Source organism: Pleurodeles waltl, chromosome 8 (assembly GCF_031143425.1).
Source record: "Pleurodeles waltl isolate 20211129_DDA chromosome 8, aPleWal1.hap1.20221129, whole genome shotgun sequence".
Classification (NCBI taxonomy): domain Eukaryota; kingdom Metazoa; phylum Chordata; class Amphibia; order Caudata; family Salamandridae; genus Pleurodeles; species Pleurodeles waltl.
Genome location: NC_090447.1, coordinates 102,122,280 through 102,135,491, shown reverse-complemented (window position 1 = coordinate 102,135,491; position 13,212 = coordinate 102,122,280). Strand labels below are relative to the sequence as shown.

General features: G+C 42.7%; 1 protein-coding gene across 3 annotated transcripts in view; it reads left to right on the top strand.

Moving 5' to 3' along the window:
• The window catches only part of RELT (RELT TNF receptor), a 153,054-nt gene extending 140,982 nt beyond the window's left edge, over nt 1-12,072 (top strand). For all 3 annotated transcript variants that reach the window (XM_069203841.1, XM_069203840.1, XM_069203842.1), the window contains one exon: nt 8,385-12,072. In XM_069203841.1, the coding sequence (XP_069059942.1) occupies nt 8,385-8,396 (12 nt within the window). In that variant the 3' untranslated portion in view covers nt 8,397-12,072. The remainder of the gene's footprint in view (nt 1-8,384) is intronic.
• The last annotated feature ends 1,140 nt before the right edge of the window (nt 12,073-13,212 follow it).

The following is a 13,212-nucleotide window of genomic DNA, read 5'->3' as shown; positions in this document are numbered from 1 at the left end:
TTTGTTACCGCCTTGGCCATCGACCCTGTTACATGGATAATTGTACGATGTCTGATATGTTTGACTGTAAGCGCACTTCTTTTTCCTTTTGTGTCTCTCCGTCGCGCTCATGCTCATGGCGGCCATGGTGCTTTGAATCAGCTCGCTTATGTCAACTGTTTTACTTTTCATTTTCAATTTATATGGCAAGAAAAGTCCAGTTAGGAATTTACAATGCTAATAACTCTAACTCGAGCAAACGCGAGACCCATTGCATTGCAAATACTTGTTTTTAATGTGGGCATGATCTGTTTTGGTAGTAGCACCCCTGTACTGTACTGTCTCTCTAAAGAGATGTCCTGGAGTATAATGCATTGATGGCTTGGTGGAACGTATAAACACGCACTGCCCCAATCTTTGCCCAGAATGTTCAGCCTATAGCCCATGTACAGCCAAGCTCCCTTGCACATACGCCAGGACTGGGTTAACTTGCTAGTCTAACGTCAGAGCCTCCATACGTGAAGACTAGTGCTTGGTTGTGGGATTTTTTTCAGGTCCTACATTTTTAATGAGCTATTCAAGAAAGATCAAAAGTTTTTATAATTTTTGTTTCTGTGTTTTCATAAATTATTTATTTGCTATGTGTTTGCACGCTGCACGTTGGCAGGCCCAATGTGCTCTTTATGTTAATGTGAAAGGGGCATTCAGTCTAGAGAAAAAGCAGTTCTCATTACCCAGCCCTAATAAACCATCAACAACAGGCATTCCGGAACATTCATTTGTTTGATGACTTCTGCTTGGGTTTTGAGACCTATTGTGACGTCATTCACCAAATGGCCCTTAACTAACTTTTAGCCGCAGTCTGAAAGGCAGCTGCAGAGGCCAAGGCTAAAATGCCAAATCGTCTGAGAATATATCAGACCCTAAGATTCCTCCCCAGCCAGGCTTCTGAAATACACTCACTTTAAATTCCGGGGATCCACATTCATACTTTTGTGCTCTGGTTGTTCCATCACCGACTGCACCCAACCAGTTGGATTAACAGGCAGTGCTTAATTTGAGCCGGTAGTTTCCGGTGCTCGGCACCAGCACTTAATTGTCAACAGCAGCGCATGTGACAGTCTGCCATAGGGTGGAGGTGTCTGGCTAATTTAGAGATGACCACAACAACATTTAATTATTAATTCAGTATGCGTTAAAAATGACTAGTACCTGCCGCCCGAGCCATTCTTAAAGCTTTGGGGGCCTGGAATAGTCCGAATTGTCACATTTTAGGAGTGTGATAGTTAATAGCATGGCAGGGGCAATGTGTGTGGTGCAAGCAGCATGGCCCCCTGATGAGAGCACTGGCACTTACTATTTTACAAATTAAGCACCGTTATCAGGCTCAGGTGAGCGGAAACCTTGGTTCAGGTGACACATTCAGCATGCAGCAGGTGAGCTCGAGACAGCCGGGAAGAGGAAGTGCCTGTCTGGTTGCCATGGGCACCTTAGTCATAGCCATCCATGGAATGCCAGAATGTTGACATCATATCCCTGAATAAGGGCTCGATCACGAGCAGCCAGATGTCCAAAACAAAAGCTGATCAGGGATTAGTAAATGATTATGTGTGATCAGAAAAGATGTCCATTCGCTGGAGAGCTGCTAACCCATGTCTGAGCCCTGAAACATGTTGATCGTGAAAATCCAGGCCTGGCTCACCCGACCACTCCCTTTTAGGTCAGACGGTCGAAAAATATAGTCAGGCCTCTGGAATTATGCGTCTGGAGAGGGCCTAATTATGCAGCATGGTTGAGTACAATATGCTGCAAGAAAAGGCAAATTATGCGGCATAATTTAATTATTTCATGATGTCTTTAGTTGGGAACAGTGTATGGGTATTGGTTGCATCTCATTAGTGCCAGTTTAACACCCAACTATAGCAGTAAGCAACAGAAGGGTGATCAGTCCAGTTTTGAAAGGGGAATTCCACTGCGCAGCAACAAGTGTCGCTGCGTTTTCAGTAACTTTTGAACCTTTTGAGCTAAAAGCTAATTTTTTTGTTAAAATCTGCAGATTATGCAGCAGACGATGGATTGTGGGGCAAATGTATAATTATGTGAAAATTGCCGCAGTTGCACAGTCGCGTAATTCTATAATATTCTATTTATATACAATTCTATAATATAGAGAGAAAGAAAAAATTGTAAACTAAAGATTTGAAAAACTAAAAGTCAATCATTTAGTTCGGAAAAAAGTTGAAAAAAGCTGAAAAAACAAGTAAATGCAGTGGGTGAGAGATGAGGCTAAAGAACGCCTTTACAAGGGGATATGGTAAGGGATATTTCATAGGGCGTGGGAACGGTTACGGCTGGACACAGAGAGTGTGCAGGTAAAGAAAGGCATATGATTTACAGTTTCTAATAGGGCTGCAGTAATGAGTTACTGATGGAGCTAGTATGAGGGTTACAAGTTGCACTTAGAGGGCGAGGAGGGAGTTAACATGCCAAATATACAATGTGGTAAGGCTTGGGAGTTAGGGTTACTGATAGGGGTACGCACTGGGGCCCTCCACTTTTTGACCAGGTGCAGCACTGAGCCCGGGATTGCACAGGGCTTAATGCATTCAAATCCTTCTGAAACAGGTTGGCACATGTCTGTTGTGTTGTGCAGCTGCTCCAGTGACGAATTACATCTACTTCCCAATACATGGAAAAACAAATAATCAACGCAAACTGCAGGTCTCCACCTGACAGTACCGGGACATTCAGGATGTTTCACTGGAATATCATCTAAGCAAGAATGTTGTCAAACTCAAAGAATCACACACTCATCCATCTATACATTCATCTCAATGACTTAAGTACCCACTCCAGAGATCTGTCTGTAACCTTTTTGTAACTCATGCCTTAACTGTACCTGTTTTGTGAGAGGACATCTCTTTTCTGTTAGAAATGGAAGCTTGCATGTACTGCCGTCTGTGAGAGAGGGGAGCCTGCACATATTGCCTTCTGTGAGAGAAGGAAGCTTGCGTGTATTGCCTTCTGTGAGAGAGGGATGCTTGCACATTTTGCCTTCTGTGAGAGAGGGAAGCTTGCACATAGTGCCTTCTGTGAGAGAAGGAAGCTTGCGTGTATTGCCTTCTGTGAGAGAATCTTGCATATATTGCCTTCTGTGAGAGAGGGATGCTTGCATGTTTTGCCTTCTGTGAGAGAGGGAAGCTTGCACATAGTGCCTTCTGTGAGAGAGGGAAGCTTGCATGTATTGCCTTCTGTGAGAGAGGGAAGCTTGCACATAGTGCCATCTGTGAGAGAGGGAAGCTTGCTTTGCTACTGCCATGCAGTCTCTTTTCTGTGAGGAAGTAAAGTTTGCCCGGCTGCTGCCCAATTCAATACGATTCTGTGATTGGATATGATTGTACTAATGCTCCCCTAGCTGTACCTGTCGTCTGATTTTAGGAAGCTTGCACTGATTCTGGTCAAGGCATGCCTGTTCTATAAAGATGGGTGCTTCCCGTACTGTTGCCCAGCTTATAAAAATACAAAGGATATTTTGGATGTACTTGCCTGACATGCCCAGGCCAGTCAGAAGCTTTTGTTGGCCTCAGAGCAAAACTTAGTTGTGGGTTCCTGGCCCAGAGATCCTGGTTTCAGTGCCAGCTTCACAGGTTTACCAAACAGTGTGACTTTGGGCAGACACATTTCTTCCTTCCTTTTCTGTGATCATTATATTTGAGAACTCCTTGAAATACTTCAGTTCAGGAAGTGCACTGTACATAAACCTCTCCCTTATATGGTTTACTAGACCACAATGTTGCTTCATCTATATCAACATAAAAGGCCTTGTATGGGTGACACAAGACAACTGACCTACCTCTTGGGTCATTAAAAATGGTCATCAGGGCAGAAGCGGGAAATAAGTTGATACCCATCCAGAAACCGAATTGTACAATGTCTAATCAGGAAACCTAGAGGTATATTTAGCTGCGCAATGCACCCTTTCACCATAGTGCAAGTGTGCCTGCATTGCAGGGATAAGTGTCTATGTGCAGGAAGATGTCCCTTCCTGCACATAAACAACCAATAATGGCGAATTGTTACGCCTATGTTTGCTGAAGAATGCAATACACATAGAAGTAGCAAATCATCATTATTTAATGATTGTTTATGTGCAGGAAGGGACACATTTCTGCACATAGGCAATCAATAATTGCTTTTTGCTCTATCTATGTGTGCTGCAAAATGCAGCACACATAGAAAAAGCACAAACGAGGACAAATAAAAGTATTTCTCCTCATTGCGCCATGCTAATGCGACGCACCACCCCTGGAGTGGCGTTCGTTTTTGGAGCTGCCTCTGATTTACGTTTCCTTGTAAATCTGGGGCAGCGTCAGAAGCAATGGATGTTGCGTGGGTACGCCCACAGCAACACCCATTGCACGTCCCTCTGCCGCAGAAAACTGCGTCGAGGGGGCCCATATTTATAAGGCGCCGTTAAGCCACAAAAAGTGGCTCTGTGCTGCTTTGTAAATATAGCGCAGTGCAGAGCACCACCAGAGCATCACAAAAAGTGACGCTCCTGTGGTGCTAGGAGCTTGTAAATATGCCCTTTAGTTTCAATCCTGGCTTCCAAGATTGACCAAACAGTCTGACCCTGGGCTATCCATTTTCTTCGCTGTGTCTTCTTTTTCATGATCATCACATCTCCGAGCACCTTCAAATAACTCACTTTTGTTCAGTCTCTTGTGTATAGGTTAGAAGACCACAACATTGTTCTATCTATAAAAAATAAAGGCTTATGTAGGAGAAATAAGACAACTAACTTCCCTCTTGAGTCATTAACAAAACCGTCACAGCAAAAGGGGTGAGATTTACCAATTCTATTAAAGGCAACTCAGTGCAGTGATATAATCCAAGGTGCTAATGTAAAACAATCCAAACCACACCTTTTTGAGTAAACGTGTGTACCTCTGCTTTAAGTAAAGTGGAGGTTAGCAACACTTGCAGCAGGGCGTGAAGTCCAGGATGAGCTAAGTTCTGTTCTCCTCAGTGTCCACAATGTTGCATTTCCAGGCAGGATGCAATACAGATAAGGCTGTGGTGAATTATGGGACCTGGCAGTCACCAGCTTACTACCACTGACCTATTGGCACTGGTAGCAAAACAGAACATGCTTTGGTATTGTGTGTGTGGTTCACAGTCTCGAGGCCTACGCACTCCCGTTTCCCACACCAAGTCAGCTGCGAGATTGACTTGGCGTATGAACATGGCTTGTTTCATAGGACAGGCTGCAAGTACAGTGACTCGCCTTCTGAAACACGGTGCACGTGCGGATGCCTCGCCAGTAGCAATTGCAAGGCCTCTTCAAGGAGTGGAGTCTGAGGAAATTTGGCCCATTGTCCCCTCGCCTCCCTTCTGAGGATGCTCAACATTCACTAGGAAGCAGGGACTGTTTGATAATATTTGATTTGAAATACCTATACTGTAGGGGAAGGCGCTTGACCCCAAGGGCAATATTCAAGCATCAGAAGTTGCCGATTGAAAAGAGAAGTGGGGTCCATTGCTCAGCCCTCCTGTTTTTTTTTAAAGTTGCGGCAAAGAGACACCAGTAAACAACGTTTTTAGCTCACCCACATATAATTTTAATATAGGCCCGACAGGTTAACAGAAGGAGAACAGACATGTTGACATAAGTGTAATAACTGCACCCAAACCAGAGTACCCACAACTAGGAGAATGTACAACCAGTGAACATTACTACCCTTGAATGCCTCCCAGTGCAAGATACTGAACCCACTGGTGACGCCTGCCACACTAGGCAGGTGAGCGTCCATATGAGTAAATAAATGTATGTTACATCCATAAGAAGTTTGCCTGCTTCTTCCAGGACATTCCTACCTCTTATATGTTTCTAGAAATGATACAACAGTCTTTTAGCACCTCCCACTCACTCTTTAGTGTGTTAGCTACCGGTTTGGACCTGTCTTGCACTTGTCAGAGAATCGTGATATGTTCCTTCTGCTTGGGAAGGTTGTGCTGAAGCTATCCATGCTGTACCTTTATTGTGTTGTGAAGCTCGGTGTAAATCATTTCACTGTACATAAGAAAAATGATTAACATTGCCAATGCTTGTTTTATTGTATGATGTGAGTGAAGAGTGAACATGCACTAAAAAATATATGAACTGAGTTCATTTTTGGATTTACGCGTGAAACAAGCATTTTTTTTAAATAGAGTAGTCAACATTTTAAAACATAGCTGATAAGATGACTTTGGAAAATTGTAGAACTGAATCTGGCATTTTAACCAATATAGCACTTGGATAGCACTTACTACCCCTGATGAGTGGTAGCCTAATTAGTGGTCAGTCAACTGGTTATTGGGGTTAGTTTTGCATGCTCATTCCATGCATTCATGCCAGTTTCTTTGTGGTAATTGTCGACATAGATGTGATCAATAGAGGGGGGCTAGGTCAGACACAAGTCCCAGCTGGAGTTAATAGATATTGTTATAGTTTCCAAAGAGCTCTAAGGCAGTCAGACAGATTTTTAGAGTCACTTGTATACAGAAGAGGGAGACAGAAGGCAGAAAGAAGCAGAGGGTGATTTTAGAAAACATAAGCGATGGAAGGCCATTTTTTCATGCAGGATTTTAAGGGTCATAACAGGTTGAGAATTGTTGCGTGCAAATTGTGGATGTAAACCTCTTGAAAGAAACAGTTTCAAAGATATTTCTCACAGTAAAAAAGGAAACACACTGTAACAAAGAACCTCTTTTTTTTATACCCACAACACCATATTTAATTCTATAATTTAAAGTATTGTTAGAGTTTGTGCAAATTATATGCTCCATAAACAATATTTATTGTAAAATTGCTATGTAAACACCCCACCAACTTAAAAATATAACAAGGCAATTAATATAGACACATTGCAGTAAACATTAGTTTATTCAGTTCCATGTTTGTCACCCATTCAATGGTGAAACTTGTAAATGCAAATCTCCGAGTCCCCCAATACGACTTGCCACTGCTTGAAAAAAAAGAAAAAAATAGATGATGGTATCCTATGTCATAGTGCCAGAGAACAGCATTGTGAACTGCAAACTGAAATATAGCTCCTGGCTTTCGTCCCTTTTACTTGTAGAGAATCATCTGGTAAACAGCCCAGTGAGTGATAGGGCAGAGGTTGCCTTTCAGATGCAGTTGCAAACATTTCACTGCTAATGAACTGCTAACATTAACACTCACTAGAAAACCTGCAAAAGGTGCATTTACCAGAACTCAGAAAGGAAAAGGAATGAACACATCCTAGGTCTAGAACGTGGCGGGATTTACGTGGCGCTCGTTAAAGCAGGGCTCTTCACAGTGGTGTTGTAAAAGTGCAGCACATGCTGCGGGTGCTGTGCGTGCCACCTGTAGGCGTACGTCTAGGGTGGCACAGGTAAGGGCCAGGTTTAGCTCTAAGGGAAAGCCATCTAGAATTAAAAGGTAGGCCTTGCATTGTATGGATCAGAAACCTAGGCTTGTTTAAATGTGGAAGAATATCTCACTAAAGGGCAGATTTATTAAAAAGTTGCACAGCACCCAAAGTTGCTGCACTCTGTTGCCAAAGGGGAATATACAGCGGAGAGCCAAAGGCACAAAGATAATGAGCTGCTGCTGTTGTCACCGCACGCGGGGGCCCTCAAACAGGCTGTTCCGCGCCACAAATACACCTTTGCACATTGTTGTGTGTGTGTGAGATTTAGCATAGGTTTTATACTGGAAGGACCATTCCAGTAGCAAGCACTATCCACAGAAATATTTTAAAACTTTGAAAACATATGTGTGCTGTACAGTGCAGTATACATTCAAAGTTTGGAGGAATAGAAGCATTTCTCCAAGTTAACACTTGCCTTGAGGAGGCATATTGTTTTGGTGCAAAATCATGTTTACAAATGTTAGTATACAGGGCTTTGTGTTGAAAACCATGGGTGTAGCGCGGGCCATGGGTGGTAGTGTAGGAACGCCCATGTACCACCCATGGACCACCCCTTGACAAAACATAGTGCAAAGCAGCGCAGCGGACTACTTTGAGTTACTTTTTGTAACTTTCCATGACAAAAAAATGTGTGCGATGGAAAGTAAATAACAAACCAACACTTTGCAGAAGTTTGCACCACTTTTCTTTCTTTGCACCAGCGCAATATGTGGTAAATCTGCCTCTAAATGTTTTCAAACTGTTTGCATTTTGTACAAAAAGTATATATTTCCACATTTAATGGTTTTCACTTAAAGTTTTCCAATTATTTTTTGTCAAACTTACTGCCTAGATTTGGCATCTCACTGTCATGGAGGACCAGATTGTTGTGTTATTGTTACCTTGTTTAAAAAGTGCACTTTTGCCTTACGCAACTCTTCTGCTCTCCTCCTATGTCTTCTCCAGGATGTCGATTGACTCCCTCACCCACCACAAGACCTGACAAAAGGTGTCCCTTCGAAGCTTCTGGGCCAAGAGTTCTCTTGAGAATGCACAAGACAACTGGGTGACTCCAGAAGTTGAAAACGAGGCACATTCCTTGAGGAGATCTGGATGGCAGAAACTGCGACGTTTTGTGGTTCCAGGGACAAATTCTCCAAGAACGCGCCTTCCATTTCGTAGCTTATTTTTATGAAGACTCAGGAGGGGATGTATATTTCTAGTTAGTTACCACGCGTAAAAACCACTACATGCCAATAGCTTCTATGGCAATGACCCAAGTATTTTTTTTTTTCCACAAAGACAGTGTTCTTGGGAGAGACAAGAAAAGTATTTTTGGATTGGGTCAGTTTGGGGTGGGCGGGTATAGGTTGAAAGCTGGTCCGAGTTTGCACATGAGGTGCTGCGCACTAGCGATTAAGTACAACAGATGCTGGCCACGCTACCATCAACTCGATACAGCATCGTGACGTTGTCATGACTCCAACGAGAAGCTTAAAACTAGTACTTGCAAAATGATATTCTTGTACTGGGAGTGCAGTTGTCCCAAGAGCAGCATAAATTAATGCTGTAAGTGTTAACAAGTATCCCATGCAGGTAAACCCCCTACGATGGAGAGTTTCCCTTGTGCCTCTCATTTCCAAAGGTGTACAGTGGCCAAACAGGACATATTACGCCAGAGTCCATCAAGGTGACATTCACATCCAGTGGAAGCTTGGCACAGGGGAGGTTTGGGCACTCTGCTGACAGCCAGAGTGAAAGGCAACCAGGTAACACTGTCCTTTGAAACAAGTAAAATCTACAAGCCCCCCAGATGCAAGCACCAACCACCTTAACACTTTCAGCAAACGTTCGAACAGTAAATGCAAATTTAAGATCTACTGAATGTATAAAGCCAAAGAATAATACATTGCAAACAAGATGTTAATTCCAACCTACTCAGAAAAGCAACTACATATAGATTTGCATATTAAGGTATATGTTTTAAGAGATATATTTTGTAAAAGTTTTTTTTGACTTTGAACCAGGAAATTGAGCATGGCAGCATAAATGCTGTCAAAAATAATGAGGTATGATTCGATCTTGGTAAAAATTGTAATTAGTCAGTATAAATGGCACTGGTTTACGTGCCCATTGAACTCCAAAAATATAACAAATTCATTTTTAGGAAATTTACGTAATCCACTGCAAAGGATTTCCTCAACGTTCAGGAGTTGAATGGACAACGTTTGAAGAGAAGAATATTTTCCTTATTTATTGAAAGCAGCACCATGTTGGCTGCCGAATACATTTTACAGATAGAATTTGCCGCGGGGCCGCGCCCACTCACAAACTACCTGGCAGTTTGCGTATCGCAGTTTGTGAAATATTGATTATATTGGTGGATATCACTATGCAGGCTCTTCTCACCTTCCTGCAAGATTGAGTACACTAAAGCAATTAGGGCCTGATTTATGAAAAGTTACTGCCACCTTTGCGTCATTTTTTGACGCAAAAGGGGTGCAAACCTACAAAAATATTATATTTTGTAAGTTTACACGGCAGCGCTAATTTTCATAAATCAGGCCCTTGGTTCATTGTTCATGCTGCCATTGCAATATAGGGCCAATTTCTATATTGTGCATTTTGAGAATAATTCGGATGGACGATGAACCGACTGAGATTATGTTATTAGAAAAGTTAATTTTAGGAGCATCGATTCCTGAGTAAGTCTTAGGGGATAATATCCTATAATACAAACACATTTTACAAAGCTGTGCCCCAAATTATACTAATGTCTCTTTTTGGAAAGTGTTCTATAGTATGGGTGCTGCCTGAGATATGACAGTGGTATCAGAGAGGGCAGCAACATGATCAAAGACCTTTATGCTGATTTTTTTTTAACCTGTAGTAAGTTATCCTCATTTGCCTACATATCATACATAAATGTCGATATGTGTTCAACAACATTAAATTTATAAAGTAGCCAGAAGAGACATTATCCCAAGCTGAACTTCTCTCAAAATTATTCATCCAACTGCACGTCCAGTGAATGTGATTTTAACTGCATACAAGATGGCGGTCATTAGGCTCAGTGTGATGATGCTTAGGCCTTCCTCATCCTGGAGGCATTTCTCCACTGTAATCTGGTTCAGTGGTTCCCAAACTGTGGTCCGGGGACCCCTGGGGGTCCGCGAAGCCTTCTCAAGGGGTCCGCGAGAGCCTAGAAAATGACAAAATATTAACAAATATTGACAAATTAGGTCCCCAGCTTCCAGTAATGACGCAGGCGGGGGTCCCTGGATTCCCATGATGATTCAGTGGGGGTCCCTGGGTTCCATTAATGTTAAAGTGGGGGTCCACAGATACCAAAAGGTTGGGAACCACTGATCTGGTTGTTCAGTCTGCTGAGGGTTTCTCACTGGGTGCTCTGTTGGAATTTCATCTGTGAACCAATGAAGAGGTTCCTAAGCGGGTCTCTCAAGCATAGTACTTCAATTTTGGATGTAACCAGGTTCTGAATGGGGCAGTACCTACGGAGGACGAGGGCAACCCTGTTCTGCTAATTTAAGAACTGAGTTACCCTTCCACAGATGTATTGCAGACCCTTAAGCTACATCTGTGCGTAGCCAGGTGTATCCTGGGAGAAATATCCCTCCAGTGTATTTTTTTGCAACATGGACCTATTCTAGATTCACATGCTGCACATTATTCCACCATTTGCTGGTTGGTTCAGGAAAAACATGTTGCATGTTGATAGCAGAAGCTACAAAGGGAGAGGGGATGAAAGTGACATTGTGCTTGCTTCATTAATTTAGTACATTTGTGTTTTTAAAGCTGCCTCGCACACATGTTTAGTGTTGGTTGGTGTTTAGAAAGCATGTTACTACTGCCACTACCTACCTCTGCTTCAAGACGAGGACGGTCACCTTTCCGCCGCTCATTGCTTTCCCCTATCTTGGTTTGCTTGTGCCTATGAACTTCCCATCTGTTCTGTGTGTCACTGCACATAAGACACTCAGGAGCACGTGGTCTGGTGACACCAGCCTCTGTGGCGGCCATTTTCTTTTTTTGAAGACCAGGAAGTCGCAGACTGGCGGGCTGAAGTTCGATTCGCCAGGAAGTGAAGCCCCAATATCATATTTTCCTGGTCGCAACGCCTGTCCTGTGCCTTGTTGTAATTCCACTAGTAGTTAAACAATGTTCAACAACATCTTTTCCTGCTTTCGATGGATACACCATGAAATAGGCACCACAAAATATTCACAATTAAGAGAGATTAATTGCCTCATCTCCTACAGTGGTCACCAAACTGCTTTCTTTTTTTTTTTTTAAAGAAAATGCTACTTAAATTATTGATTTTGTAAATCCATGTTTACAGTACGTTTTGTTACGTTATGTTATTGAGACTTGTACGGCGCCAAATATACCCTTCGAGTGGCTTCACTGAGGCTGCCGTACGTTTACACTTGACTTGTTCTGCTGCCCGCCGTCAACCATTGTTTATAATATTTAACAACCGGATTTCTGTTATTTATACGTTTGAATCACAAGGGAACGAACTGCTTTTAGACAAAACTTTTTATGAGTTGGAGCTGTTGGTTGGTTTTATTTATTGTAGCAGTTGTAGACCGAATTGTTTCTACAACTTGAGAAATAAAGGTATTCAAATGACTGTTTGGCAAGTTATTTCTCATTTATTTCCCCTCAAGTGGAAGAAAGCGGAGTATGCCGGCTGATGCTCTCTGTTGTGGATGGGGGTGCTCTTGAAGGGGGCGGGTTGAGTGCCTTGTGTGCGGATCTGTGTGTGTGAGCAACTTTGCTTGCTGCCCTGCGTTGCATGAACTTTTAGTAAATATACCCCCATGTGTCCCCCCCAGACGGTCTGGCTCAGATGCTCAGCCTCCAGATGTCAATAACATGTGTTTTATAAAAAGAGCACTGAATATTTCATCCTCAATAGACACTGCATATGAGGTTGTTCTCTATAAAGGCCAAGCTTTAATAGTGGAGGGACCTTTCTTAGCCTGGTCACCGTGGTAGATGCTTGGGTGAGTGAACACACACAGAAACACACAAATTACAAGCCTAATCAAATCATCAGTGTTCATGGAACACGGATTGATTTGTGTTAACAGGTGAAACTTAATAAGACTGTGCACATGTATTATTACACGCAACAATACTCCACACCCAACAGAAACTCCACACATCCTTCCATTCTCACCCACAGTTGGGCGCACTCAAACAGCACATGGAACAGTGATCGTCTGCACCATCACATGTACAACAACCTCACAGTCATATGATGCAGTGATACCAAAACAACTGCCTTGCCATATATCACAGTAACATACACTCTAACAGACACAGTTAACACTAGGATAAACATAAGACATCCTTATCTGCCCAACATTGTGTCATATGATTCCGACCTGGGTTGTGATGCTTGTAAGAAAGCTCAATATACTGCCTAAGGAATGGACCACTTCTCAATCGAGAGAAGAACGACCAGTGCTTTGACGTACCTACCTATACACACAAGGCACCACAAAGATCCACCGAGAGTGAACATATTTTACTATTCCACCAAAGTCACACAAAGCATTTCGAAACTTAACATTGTGCAAACTCACTAATCACACAAAAAAAAGGCTGATATCAGACGATCGGTCCCCTGGTTCGATTGATGGCTTTCCCAGATGCGTACGAAAGGGCGCCCAGACAGATTTTAGGGATGGTAGAGGGAGAGATTTTACACTTTCAGAGCTTTAGTGTTCAGGGTAGAAAATAGATGGTTTCAATGTGAGAGCAA